Raw genomic sequence first — 14,250 nt, forward strand, 5'->3', positions numbered from 1 at the left:
CCTCCCTCCCTCTATATCCCCCCCCCCCTATCTCACTCTCTCTCTTCTCTCTCTCTCTCTCTCTCTCTCTCTCTCCCTCTCTCTCTCTCCTCTCTCCTCTCTCTCTCTCTCTCTCTCTCTCTCTCTCTCTCTCTCTCTCTCTCTCTTCCCTCCCTCCCTCCCTCCCTCCCTCCCTCTCTCTCTCTCTCTCTCTCTCTCTCTCTCTCTCTCTCTCTCTCTCTCTCTCTCTCTCTCTCTCTCTCTCTCTCTCTCTTCCTCTCTCTCTCTCTCTCTCTCTCTCTCTCTCTCTCTCTCTCTCTCTCTCTCTCTCTCTCTCTCTCTCTCTCTCTCTCTCTCTCTCTCTCTCTTCCTCTCTCTCTCTCTCTCTCTCTCTTCTCTCTCTCTCTCTCTCTCTCTCTCTCTCTCTCTCTTCTCTCTCTCTCTCTCTCTCTCTCTCTCTCTCTCTCTCTCTCTCTCTCTCTCTCTCTCGCTCTTTCTGTGCGGCACCAGTCATGATACCTGCGTCACTCTAGCGTAGCGGATGGTCACGCCATGCAATGAACCAATATACATGTACCTGGTACATGTACCTGAACCTCCGTATTTGTAATGCAGAATCACAGACAGATGTTGTTGTTAGTGGTGTTGATGTTGTTCTTCTCCTTGCCTTTGCTTTAAGAGGATTAACAAAACATGTCGAGCATCACCTCCAGTGCACCAGTACACTGCGCTCTCAGCCCACTAGACCCTCCTGCACACAACCATCACCACTGCGAGGACACTTCCGTAGACGATATTGATAACCTTTAGTGGTGATGATTGTGTGCAGGAGGGCTGAGAGCGCAGTGTAGTGTTGGAGGTGATTCTCAACATTTTCTTCAATGGTCGAGAGCTCTGTCGCACCCTGTAATGATAGGATTAACAAAACCAGGTCTAACCTTTTCACCCTGGCTCCACAAACAATGCTCAATGCACCGGGTGGGGTATAGGGTGGTATACATGCATGACAGAGCAGAGGCAGAGGCCGTTTCTTTTGGATTTACTTGTGCTGTATAAACTACAGTAACTCACGTGTACTTCAAGTGTCGTGCAAGTCTTTGTGAGCGCCTAGGCTAGGGCGTGAAGGGTGAGTTACATCACAAAACTTACAAGTAATTAATGTCCCAGCCTCGCCTTCTACTAGGTAACTGTACATGTACATCATGTACATGTAGCTCTAGATCCTGCTGTCTACACTATACTGTATACAGTGGAGATTGGATATGACGACATAACACTCCTTCGGGAGAGAACAAAATGTCACTATATTCGATCTGTCACTAAACCCGATCTTCACAAAGGACTTCCTAAACGACTTGGGCAACAGAATTGTGTCGCTAAAGTCAATCTCTCGTGGTATGCCAGGTCGTTATCTCCGATCTACACTATACCTGATGTTTGTCGAACTCAATCACCAAAGGCTTGTACCCAGACGTTACTTGGCAGTGTTGGCACAGTCCCACTACCCACATTCCACTGTAGTAACTTCACTCGGAATGTTCAGGCGCATTTCAGCAGCGGCGTCACCCGTGGTGATAAATTTAACAGTGCTCAAACTCCAACCAGACACGAGAGTTCCGTGACCGATTCCTCGCTGGCGTGTGTGCCCGTATACAAGCACCGTCGATCATCTGACCAGGATCATTTCTTGCATTCTGCAATCAATGCTTTGCAACGATAATAATTATTACAACGTTCGACTGTCTCCTCCCCGGTCCCTTGTAATTGATTTAGTCCCAGAAGCTCGTCTATAACAGAACTTGAAAGAAGGTTGTGACTGGAAGCGATATCTGCAGGAATGACGTCATTTGTTTCTCGAGGTAGTTTTGTGGACACGAAGGAATTGATAAAGGACACGGAGCTCTTCTCGCAGCAATGGACGAAGGACACCCTTGGAGAAGTGCTGGGGGACACTGTCGAATCGGTCGTCCGGTTCTTGGCCGCTCGAGGACTGGTCCTAAATGGTGTCGTGTGTCATTGGTGTTGCAAAGAGTGTACGCTCGTGGATGCTCCTAGGAAACGGGATGGCCTGATGTGGCAGTGCGCTTGCCGGCAGACGAGACTTTCTCTGCGGACCGGCCCGTACTTCCGCCTGCCGCTCAGCCTCCGCTGCCTGGTTCTCATCCTTCATCAGTGGTCAGTCGAAACTCCCTCCAGGCTCCTCAGCGAGCAGCTGGGTATGACTTGTGAGAGCGTGGCAAGTGCGTATGCGACTCTACGACGACTCTGCCGGGAGTGGAATGCTACCTTCCCTCTGAAACTCGGCGGTTGCCGGAGTGACCAAGATGAGAGGTGGCGGAAAGTCGATGTGGCAATATGCGATCTCAACGCAAGAAGCGACATGCGTGCCTTCGTGGCCGTGGAGCGCAGCACCAATCGATGCTTCGCTACGACTATAGCCGATCTCCTGCCCAACACAGTTTCGAAGATCATACATGCCAGTATCAGACAGAAAACCGATGTGATATCAAGACACTTCGACGACGCGGCATACTTCCCGGAAGGAACGTACCGACTGCGAGTCCCAGATCCGGAACACAACAGAGAAGACAAAGTCCACGCCAGGAACATTCGCAAACTCTGCAAGCGCATTGACCAGTTCGTGCGCAGCCAGCACAGCGCCGAGGAGCGAGACGAGTACTTGCACATTACCGAGGATTTCCTGGCCGAATTCACCTGGCGTTCGAGATTTAACGAGGATTTCCTGGCCGAATTCACCTGGCGTTCGAGATTCCAAGAGCGCAGCAACATGTTCGCCCGCGTGATCGACTGCCTTCGACGGCTCTACCCGGTGCAGACAAGATACATAAGGATGGCACAGCGCTTGAGTGCTTGCCGGCTTGCTGGAGCGTCTAATGGAAAGAAATAAGCGGCAGTGCTCGTGTCGTAGTTACTAGTATTTTTGTACGGAAGGATGCTGAGTTTTCTTCTGTAGTGAATACATCCAGTTGAAGTTATGCAGGCGACTGCTTTTCGATTTGAAAATAGCGTTCATTGAAGGCATCTTTGAGTCGAGTCGCTGACAAGACTCGCTTTCTGCCTGTTGGCTGAGAGATTCTAACATTGCCTTACCGCTTATGATCCACATCAGAGCCCTTCCGACCCTACCGTTGCTGTTAGATTGTGTACAAAATGATTGTATTCCCATACAAGTAGTGATGAGCTGCTTCACAGCACGACGCCTGGGAGCGCTTTCATTGAACTGGGTGAATTATTTGTAACCATTATTAGTATTACCAAGAGTACTAATATTAAAAATCGTGGCGATCTGTCTGTGCATTGTGGGGATCTGCGGCCACCTCTTTAATTCAGCCAAAACATGTTCTTCGATGTCACTAACCGCACACATGTGTACGGTAGTATGAGTTGGCATACATTGTACTTATAACAGCTTGTTGGTGGTAAAGACACACCTGGCAATATGGCGGTAAATACACGCCTGCCAGCCTGTTGGTGGTAAAGACACACCTGGCAATATGGCGGTAAATACACGCCTGCCAGCCTGTTGGTGATGGCGATTAATTATTTTGAAAGAAAAGGTGTGACAACCACAACAACGACGACGACGACGACGACCATCACCACCACAACAACACTGGCAGCTGGTAGGGGTAAGCGGATTATACCGGGATAATTTTGGCATATTCAGGTCCTTTTTTAGAAGGAGCATAACATGGCATCCGAAAAACAAGGGCAGATGCCCAATGAGGCTGTTATAATTATACACACCTGCAATTGGAGGACCATACATACATGTAGCGCTTCTTGTTGATTTAGAATAGTATTTTAGTAGCCACTACAGGACATCTCCCAAAAGTTCAGGGTTTGCTTGTGAATTTGGTATTTCTCTTGCATATTATTTTCTTGCACTTCCACAAAGCTCCTAGTCCACATCATAACGAGGGTCTGAGTCCTTTCTCATGACTGTTATCTGTTCATTTGGTCTTTTTGGGGAAGAATATGAAAGCATAATTTCCATAATTTGCTGATTTCTCGAGCATCCTGCGAGCATCCGCTAGAGCATAATCTGGTCATTTTCCGAGCATAATCCGCTTACCCCTAGTAGCTGGAGACAAAATGTAGATGTAGTATTAATACTTCAGAAGTGCATTGTACTTATGTCTTATGATACACAAATGGCACAACGGAGGTTTACAGGTTTGTCGCAACTCAGAGGTTCTTGCGCAATGCAATCATCAGGCTACATGTATACGTTGTGCCTGTTGTGTGTAATAGTGCTCCACATTATTATCGTGTTGAGCTCTCTCCGCTGGCAGAAGGAAGTTTTCCTCCTTGTATGTCTTATGATGCATAGTTATAGAATCACCGAGATGCGTATGTAGTAGGGTCCGGTCCGGCGGATTCTGCCAGCAGAAAAATTGGCAGAATTCGGTACTTTTTCTGGTAAGTTTCATGCATGTTTGGTATGTGGATAAAAAAAATGGAGCAGAATTCGAGGAATTGCCCGCCATAAGGTTTGTATGGTTCTGCCAATTTCACTGCTTTTCGAGCAGAATCTGCCACCTTTTCGAGCAGAATCCGCCGGTCCCCAGTGTGTAGTAGATATGTAGTAGATATGTTACTACTTATGATGCATACTAGAACCGCCGAGGTGCACGTGTAGTTATCTAGCCCTAGGCAGATAACGCAGGCAGAGAAATTGGCCAAATGTGGCACTTGTTCTGGTATGTTTCATGCCTGTTTGGCACAACAAGAATAAGAGGAACTTAGAAGTTGCGACTTGGGTGGTATTAGCCATCAAGTTGGCTGTGCCAACGAGGAACACACGCTTCTCGCTGAACCTGATACTTGACTGACTCACGGCTGCCATCCGGCGCACACGAGGAGCACGTCGCACCTTCCACTCGGCAAACCTGCAAGACAGCACCACTCCCTGCTCAATACACAATGTTTCGGGGAATTTCACCCCTCATCAGTTGAGCTTGAGCAGGCGGAGGAAGATTGTGCCTGAAAAGCACCACTTATATCGCTCTCCAGGCCAAATCATCACCAGGGATACAAACTAGTACTCACAGAGACGCGTTGTTTCCAGCGCGACAAACACCTCGTGAAGTCCCAGGTACATGTACTTCGAGTAGCAGCATGACGTCATGAGTCAGAGTCGCTCATGGAGTTGTGCTAAACAGACGTTGAGACTTGAGAGCGACCTTTGCTTTAGCACCACGTTGTTTACGACGTAAGCCTGACGTAGGGCCTTGTCCGGGTTCGGAGTCACGTCGCGACGTAGGATGTACATGTACGTTCATCAGGCAACGTTTTCGACGTAGAAAAGGCCTTTTGTAGTAAATTTGTACGTTGTGACAGGACGTAGGAATTTGCCTCTGCACTTGCACCATGGACCAAGAGGGCAAGAGTTAAAAAAAACATCGATGTTTTGATGTTGTAGTTTGTGTTATTCAACCGACGAGGTACTAGGTACGATCGATCGAGAGGCGTAATTTTATTCTTTGCTATTTTTGTTTTGTGTTTCGGTATGGCTGCCGAGGACACGCAGACTAAGGCTGTGTGCCAGAAATTTCGTTTTGGAGCCAAGGATGACAGTCATCAATTTGTTGAAAGAAGTAGTGGCAGCGTCGAGCGAAAAGCCCTTCTCTCGTGGCTCGCCGGCCTGGAACACTGTACTCCTGAATTTGGCAACTACATGTACATGTATATACCACGCCAAATGGAAGCCGGTAACCATCCGTACACTTCGAGATAGAACTCATTTGCTGGTGATTCGGACTAATTTTCGAAGAACAGTACAATACAGTCAACTTCGCCTATAACGACTGCGCATATAACGACAATTCGCGAATAACGACAGCATTTCCGTGCCCAGAGCAAAGTCCTTTCCAACTGTAATACATATACTAGTACTGAGACTTCGGGTATAACGACACTTCGCGAATAAGGACACTTTTTTGATGCCCCACCGAGTGTCGTTATAAGCGAAGTTGTCTGTAGTTTACTAAAAAAAAGTCTTTTCATCCACATTTCCCGCGAGGAACTTTGAAATCACGCGCGCCATTCTGCTCTGTTCCTGTGGCAACGACGTCGATCCATAATCACGTCTCGCTAAAGGCTAGCCAAGTATGCAAAACACGTATCGCGCACGCCGATCGACGTGATCAAGTACGTCAAAAGGCCTACGTTGTAACGTGGTGCTAAAGGTCCCTATTAGTAGCTATTCACAACGCTGTCACCTCCAACAACTAGCCTCGAGAACAAGAAGATGAAAAAGATTTTAACTCTGAGTTTCACGAACTAATCCATCATCAGAAAACAGCATGTCTGGTATGTGGTGTTAAAGAAATGGAGCAGACTTCACGGAAGACTTCAAGGAAGAGTGCCTGTCATAAGTAGGCTTTTCCCCAAATCAGCTAAAAGAATTGTTGGCATAATTATTGGCTTCAAAATCGGTGAGATATTGGAAATGCAGCTCTGCTGGATGGAGTAGACTGTCACCGTACGTTGTCGTGTAGTATTTTACTACATGTACATGTAGTAACTGCTACATGTACATGACTTCCAGGACGATATCCAGGAGCGATCAAAGAATACACGACGGACGTAAGGAGAAGTCTAAAACCATGAATACTCCCGTAACTCCCCTAACGTTAGCATAGTGAGAGTCAAAACCGGGTTCAACACCCATATGGTTCAAATGGTCGGAAGGGACGGGGGCTCTGCCAGCCGCGGAAGGCTGTAGTAAGGTCACTGTTTCCGAACACAGACTCAGTGTCCTCCACCTTGTTTCATGCTGTCAATCCAACAATAGTCAAGTTCATGTACATGTACTATGCGCAGTGCTGCCAAACCGTCCGATTTTTCGGACAGTGTCCGATTTTTGAAGGCTCTTCCGAAAACCGGTCCGAAAAAGGAAACGTCCGAAAAGTAACCAAAAATGTCAGAGATCAGTACTTTCCTATTCAGAAGTCCTTTTTCTTTTTTCAGCGCAACTGAAGGCGCAAATCGCTGTCATTACATGTGCTTCTAAAAAGGCTAGCGCTTGGCAGTGGAAGTGCAAAGTACGAGGGCATGTACACTGTACAGTGAGTGCGTTCGATTACACACTTGAATCGATTCATGAATCCATTCGCATGCATTCAAGTCGTTCGATTTCATGTCATGAGCCCTGGAATCGATTCGGAACCATTCACTCTATTCACATGGGGTGATGTGAATAGCGCGAATCGATTCATGAATCGATTCGTGAATCGATTCGCGTGCATAATCGAACGCACTCAGTGTGTGACCACGCTCATGCATTACCAGGATTACAGAATTCAGGCATGGCAACCGCTTATTACTTCGGTGTGCAAGATCGGTTACCATGGCAACGAAGCGAATTTCCGTGGTATTTTGGGCGGTATTTTGAATTCTCCGGAAAATATTGCGGAGGAGGAAAATTCGCACCATGTGGCCAGCCTTGGCGATGAAGGGTGTCCGATTTTGGGCGAAAATTATTTGGCAGCACTGTATAAGGGGTCGTCCACAATTATCGAACTTTTTTCACGAAACGAAATAATTTCGTTATGGGGTGGGAGGGGGTTGACCAATTTCGTTTCAGAAAAGTTCGATACATGTACATGGCCATAGGAGCAGTTACACACTTGCGGGTTTTGTTGTATATGCATGTATATGTCAACATTTTTTACATTCTGAGGGGGAGGGAGGGAGGGGTTGGGTCTAAACTAAAATAATTCGTTTGGTGAAAAAAGTTCGATATTTGCGGACGGCCCCTAATGCGCTGCATGCAGCGCACTGCACTGGTCGCATCAGATTCAGATCAGCACAACGTTCTGTACGCGCTGAGGGCGCGCCGGCCCAGGTCAATCGACTGGATTTCCATGTCCACGACATGTCGACAGACTCAGTAGGTCTACCAGTCCATGGTCTTTCATTGGTCACACACTGCACTGGGCTAGTACCGGCATCTCTGCGGTAACTGATGCAGTGGTACGTGGTGGTCTACATGATTGTAGATCTACATGGTGTGAACATGCAAGGAAGGACCCAGCTAGCTGTCACTGTCAGTGGCTAGCTGTTAGGATTTACACCCAAAACAGCGCAACCATAAACGGCGCGTGTTCATATTAGCACCCCCAGTACAGCGCGACCTAATGTGACACGGTGTCACTACAGCTCGTCTCATCCCTTGCACGCCCCATTTTGGCGCGACCAATTACGTTAACGTCCGAATATAAGCCAGCTCGTTACACACGTGACCCATAATGTGCAGGCTCATGTTAGCAAGAGTGCATAACCAGTTTTATGTACTCTTGATGTTAGTACAGTATTACCATGGTGGATATCAGGAGCAAACCCGTTCCTAAAAAAGATATGCAAAAAAGAGAAGAAACACATGAGAACGAGTTGTGCAGCAACTATCCACGACTGTAACAAGATGATAAACAGTCAGAAAGTGACTGTGCGATAATAGGGCACGAAACGGACAGGCCACTGAGACATTCAGCGGCCCGAGACCTAGCTCTAACACATCTCCAGTGCGCAAACCAACCTTCCAACTTGGAAGGTTCGTGGTTACGTAGGACCGAAGAAGGGAAGATGAGCGAAGCGAAAATTCTGAATATTTACCTTGTTACAGTCGTGGATAGTTGCTGCATAACTCGTTCTCATGTGTCTATTCTCTTTTTTACATTAATTTTATTACTGGCTCAGTATCCGAGTTTAAGAAAGATGTAATAATAATCTGAGGTCGGCCGAGGGATTATATCGGTTGAGCACCTGCTGGAGAGGAAGTCTAGGTACCTCCAGGTGCACTCTGACCTGTCGCTGATTGCTGCTCTGCATTCTCATCCCGAAAATCTCCCACCTACAAAGTCGATCATCTCCCGGGCAGCCACGGCTATGGAGCATTTCAACATCCCGGACATCGGAGGTGAAACAACTGATGTTGTTTAAGTCTGCTATAGTAACCACCACCCAAGGTTCTCTGCGGCAGAAGCCCCTGCATGGTCGCTATTGGCAGCCCAGTGACGGTGTATTGGACATGCCTCTCTCCTTCTTAAAGTCTGCCCCATTGCGTCCATCTGCTAAGTCATCTGTATTTGCTGCTCAGGATCAGGTGGTTAATACCAGGAACTACCAGAGGTCAGTCATTGGCGACACTTCCGTGGTTGACGTGTGCCGTTTGTGCGGAGGTCCGGGGGGAGACTGTTGACCATATTCTGGCATGTTGCCCCGTGTTGGCACGGACAGCGAGTTTGTTTCGGGGCCAGCAGAAGCACAATCACCTCTTGCAGCTGCGGTGACTTGTTAACGTCCAAGCCATTTCGTGACTCTGCCCACAATTTGTTCATGGATTCGCTCCAGGCAATATCGCCATTTAACGTCTTTTCTTTTCTCTATTCTCTTTACCAGGCGTGGGCCATCCCCTGGACTATCAAAAACTATCAAAATGGGTGCCTTATTATTTTTCTGCTTCTGTTTCAGTCCATCACAGATTACCATTTTCGGAAAACCAAAATATGTAATACTGAACTAGCGTTTTTTGAGACGATCATTGCTTTTTTTGAGTTGATCATTGCTTTCTAGAGTTGATTACAACCTACTAGTATTTATATCTGGACTTGGTAACGTCCAAGCCATCTCGTGACTGCCCACAATTTGTTCATGGATTCGCTCCAGGCAATATCGCCATTTAATACTGAACTGCACTGTGTCCCCATTGTACATGTACATGTACTTCCTGTGAAATACCCGTCTTTTCTTTTCTCTATTTTTTCTCTTGACCAGGCGTGGGCCATCCCCTGGACTATCAAAATGGGTGCCTTATTAGTTTCTTTTTCTGTTTTAATGACAATCCATTGCAGATTACCATTTTCGGAAAACCAAAATTTTTAACAGTGAACTGTTTTTTGAGACGATCATTGCTTGTTTTGAGTTGATCATTGCCTTCTAGAGTTGACTACAACCTATTTGTATCTGGACCTGTTAACGTCCATCCAGGCAATATCGCCATTTAATACTGAACTGGTGTTTTTGAGTCGATAATTGCTTTTTTTAGTTCATCATTGCTTTCTAGAGTTGATTATAAATTGAGTCCAGGCAATATCGCCCTTCAATACTGAACTGGCCATTTCGAGTTGATCATGATTTGAGTCTTTGACAAGTCGAGTGTCCATCTTTTGGGTTTGAGTGTAAATGAGTCGACCTGTATTGAGCGTGCGCGCTGACGGGGTGGTCTGTTTTGGGGATGTCCAGTTATGGGTATGGGGCTTTTGGGGGGCGCTGAAGTCAACGGCGCTGTTTTGGGTCGCGCTCATGTGGGGGCATACCGCCTGTAGGTAGTACTAGGCTGTAGATCTACATGATTGTAGTTGAAGCGTGTACTCCTGATCTTGTAGGTAGATGTCATTGTGCGTCTTGCGATACAGAGCCGTACTGTTATGAAGTCTGCTTTCATCATTCGAGTTTCATGTTTGTTAGCCCAAGATTGTCCTCGGATGTATGACCAGAATGGCGAACTCAAAGCAGCCTTCAAATGGCCACAATTATAGGCCGGAATGTGATGACATGCTTCCCAGCGTTGAACAAATTCTCAACGAAAAAATGTCGTTGTTTGAACGAGCATTGAACACGGCCCATAGCCAGCAAGAGCGGCGACGGGTCGAGGAGATACGCACAAGTTGCGAGGATCGAGTCGACAAGTTCGCAACAGCACTCACGAAAGCATGCGAGACAACGTCTGAAAAAATGATACAGCAAATGGATGAGAAAACAAAGCTACTTCTTGCTGAAAAGGAGCGGGAAATGGAGGAAGACAGCCGGAAGAAGTCGGAAGAGTTCGCGAGGCGCTGCCTACGAGCACGCGAAAATTTACAAACAGAGCTGGAAAAAGAAGCCGATCGAGAGGCGACCAGGTTGAAAAACAAGGTAGACGAGGCCACAGGGAAGCTCCGGTCAGATTATACGCAGGATCATAGCAAGCGGTGCTCATCGCTGGCAGACTCCGTCAGGCGGGATGCAGCGGCGACCTTGGCTGCGGACGAGGCGGCCGTCATGCGGAAGCATCGTCAGCGCATGCTGGATACCATAGCCAGCACGACCCAGCGATACGATTTCCTGCTGCGGGATGTGGAGCGTCGCTCGATGGACGACCACCTGCACTTGTCGGCCCAGCTGCTCGAGCTGCAACTGTCGCAGTCGTTGGGAGCAGCGGAGATGGAAATGCTTGAACATACCCGCCAGTGGTGCGGGCGAATGGGTCAGCCGCTTCAGGCCCTGGGCGATGCTGTGCCAGAGCTGGGCGAAGTGCGACAACGGCTGGAAGCAAGGCATCACCTGCGGAAGTACAAGCTGAAAGGTGATTGACGAAGAACACTCATATCACGTAGAAACAGTGAGTGACTTGGGAACATGAAAATAAAGTTTGGCTTCATAGATCTACACTAGAGTCAGACCTCTATCTGATATCGATTCTATAACTATTGTAATGGGTCTGTGTTGGAATTGCGATGCCCTGCAAATTTGATGAGAGAATTATTTTGAGAAACGTGTGCAAGTTAGTTCTCTCTCAGTACTGAGTGCAATAAGCTGGCAAGGAGACTGCATGCTGTGGACTGTGGTAGTACAGGTCATCCCTCGTTATAACGAGTCCGGGTAGTACATAACAGGGCCGGCGGAACCGGTCAGGCTGGTCCGGCCATTGCCGGACCACTTTCCCAGCTGGATGGTCTATGTGATTCGTGCAAAACCGGTGTAAAAAATCCAGAGGTACATGGCTCGACTGTACTGCCGACGTGTGATGTGCTTCGAAGAAGCTCAGGACTCCGTGACTCCGTGACCGGCACTGTATGGCTGATATGGATAAAAACAAGTTGTGTTCTGTGTTCTTTTACTATAATTTTCTGCAATTTGCCCAAATTCGCTCTATTTCACGTGAATTTTAAATATTTCTCCCGGGGGAGGTCCCCCGGACCCCCTCAAAGGTTGGCCGGACCACTCCCGAACTCCTTCTTCCGGCCCTGCATAAACCCGGTTAGTAAATAGAAATCTGAAATCCCCTGGCGAAACGTGGTCTATGCAACTGTTTACAGGTCCAGTTACAACATAATTCATTAGTACATAAAATTCGTTATAACGACCCTTTCCCAGGTCCCTGGAGTGCCAAACCCTCAGTATAAGTAAACTATAAGTATAAGATCATATTGATCATGCAGGACCAAGACCAAAACACATTGGATAAAGCAGAACGGCACCGAACGTATTTTATGTATTCGTAGATATGTACGATCTTTTTCATCCAAGGAAGAGCCATGTTGGAGATTTTCAATTATCTTCTAACGAGTTGAAGCGTCGCTCAAATATGTTGTATCGAGGGTAGCCAAGGCAAATGCGAATTACTGCCTATTTCACCTTTAGATGCAAGTCCTGTTACAAGATAAGTCTCGTTATAAGATAACTATTTTGATGGCCCAGAGATTATCTACTAACGAGGGAGGACCTGTATGGGTATGATCAATGCAAGTACCCAATGTAACATAATCATTATTATCATTGTCAGGTAAGCAGTTGTTGCTACAGCGCTATCAAAAGAGTACGTCATGCAGGTCGGGGCGCTGTGCAGCTCCAGACTTGTGACCACTGTGTGTGCCGCTGTGCAGGCACTGCTACAGGGCGCAAACTTGACTCACAATTGCTACCGGAGAAGGTCGTCCAACGCCACCTTCGAACCAACCAGTGCCTCCGTATACTCGATTGATGATACCGTCAGCACCACTCCTCTGTGGATGCCCTCTGCCTTCCCACTGACAGTCTCTTCGCTGCCAAGGACAGGGGAAATGTGACCGGACTATGCACATTGGACATGTCGAACACATTTGACAAAGTCTGCCACACCCAGCTCATTGTTGATCTGTTTGATGTCGGTGTGTGCGAATCGCCCCCGCCTGGTTTGCAAGCTACCTGACGACGCAAGAGCAGATGGTTTGCATTCGGCCAACCACGAGTCAGGCCACCCCCTGCATGTGCGGGGTGCTGCAAGGATCTGTTCTAGGTCCTGTGCTATTTTCCATTTACACCCGCCACATTCCCTCCGTCCTGCACCCTGTACCCAGCATCCAGTTTGCAGATAGCATAGCATTGTATTCATCGCAGAGTTCTGCTGGCGCTGCCCTGCGCTACGTTCAACCAAGAGTACATAACCCCCCAGAGTGTGCAACGCCTGATCCAGCTCTGCATAGGGTCTTGGTCGAGCGTAATTGGATCTTCTGATGTCATGCGTACACTCCACACCAGCACAAGGCCGGTCTCGAGGCAGAGTACCGTTGATTTTGATCCGAGAGTACCCGCGACTCCCCGGGTTCCCCTCAGATGTGCACAGTATGTATAATATGACGCAAAGATCCGATTACGCTCGACCAAGACCCTACGCAGAGCCGGATCAGGTGTTGCACACTCTGGGGGGTTATGTACTCTTGGTTCAACGGAACGTCCAACCTGAAATGCTAAGAACGCCACAGCCTAAATGACGGTGTTGGTTTTCCGGCAGCTTTTGGAATATTTAATGATCCAATACAAATTGTTTCTAAGAACGTGCTATCAGAAGGCAGCAAGATTGCTGAAAGATAAGAATGCCCCAGGCTAACCCCTTGGAAACAAGTTAGGGCATCCAACTCTACTGTAACCAGTCTGCGCTGTACATCATCACATCTCTTTGCTGTACATCATCACATCTCTTTGCTGTACATCATCACATCTCTTTGCTGTACATCATCACATCTCTTTGCTGTACATCATCACATCTCTTTGCTGTACATCATCACATCTCTTTGCTGTACATCATCACATCTCTTTGCTGTACATCATCACATCTCTTTGCTGTACATCATCACATCTCTTTGCTGTACATCATCACATCTCTTTGCTGTACATCATCACATCTCTTTGCTGTACATCATCACATCTCTTTGCTGTACATCATCACATCTCTTTGCTGTACATCATCACATCTCTTTGCTGTACATCATCACATCTCTTTGCTGTACATCATCACATCTCTTTGCTGTACATCATCACATCTCTTTGCTGTACATCATCACATCTCTTTGCTGTACATCATCACATCTCTTTGCTGTACATCATCACATCTCTTTGCTGTACATCATCACATCTTTTTGCTGTACGTCATCACATCTCTTTGCTTTTCCAAACATACGGTGCAGTTTAAGTATTAAACTGTGCGTTGCTGGACTGACTGCATGA

At 47.3% G+C, this 14,250-nt stretch overlaps 2 protein-coding genes across 4 annotated transcripts in view; one reads left to right on the forward strand and one right to left on the reverse strand.

Annotated features, from left to right (window-relative positions):
* Positions 1 to 14,250, reverse strand: part of LOC135819801 (calnexin-like) — a 31,243-nt gene that overhangs the window by 2,941 nt on the left and 14,052 nt on the right. The window lies entirely within an intron of this gene.
* LOC135819803 (uncharacterized) lies at positions 10,421 to 13,762 on the forward strand. 3 transcript variants are annotated; one of them, XR_010553984.1, is made up of 2 exons: positions 10,421 to 11,386; positions 12,614 to 13,762. XR_010553984.1 is itself a non-coding variant. In XM_065333072.1 (2 exons), the coding sequence occupies exons 1-2, from the start codon at positions 10,495 to 10,497 to the stop codon at positions 12,746 to 12,748; spliced, it is 942 nt and encodes a 313-aa protein (XP_065189144.1). In that variant the 5' UTR covers positions 10,421 to 10,494; the 3' UTR covers positions 12,749 to 13,762. The 3 variants fall into 3 exon arrangements, 1 of the variants encoding a protein (XP_065189144.1); XR_010553983.1 differs by having other exon boundaries at positions 12,663 to 13,762; XM_065333072.1 differs by having other exon boundaries at positions 10,421 to 11,350; positions 12,663 to 13,762.

The sequence above is a fragment of the Sycon ciliatum genome, chromosome 6 (assembly GCF_964019385.1).
Source record: "Sycon ciliatum chromosome 6, ocSycCili1.1, whole genome shotgun sequence".
Taxonomy (NCBI): domain Eukaryota; kingdom Metazoa; phylum Porifera; class Calcarea; order Leucosolenida; family Sycettidae; genus Sycon; species Sycon ciliatum.

Coding starts and splice junctions, on each gene's coding strand:
- LOC135819803 (XM_065333072.1), top strand. CDS start 10,495: ATGACCAGAATGGCGAACTCAAAGCAGCCTTCAAATGGCCACAATTAT. Junction 11,351..12,662: donor GCGGAAGTACAAGCTGAAAG/GTGATTGACGAA, acceptor GCACTGCTACAG/GGCGCAAACTTGACTCACAA.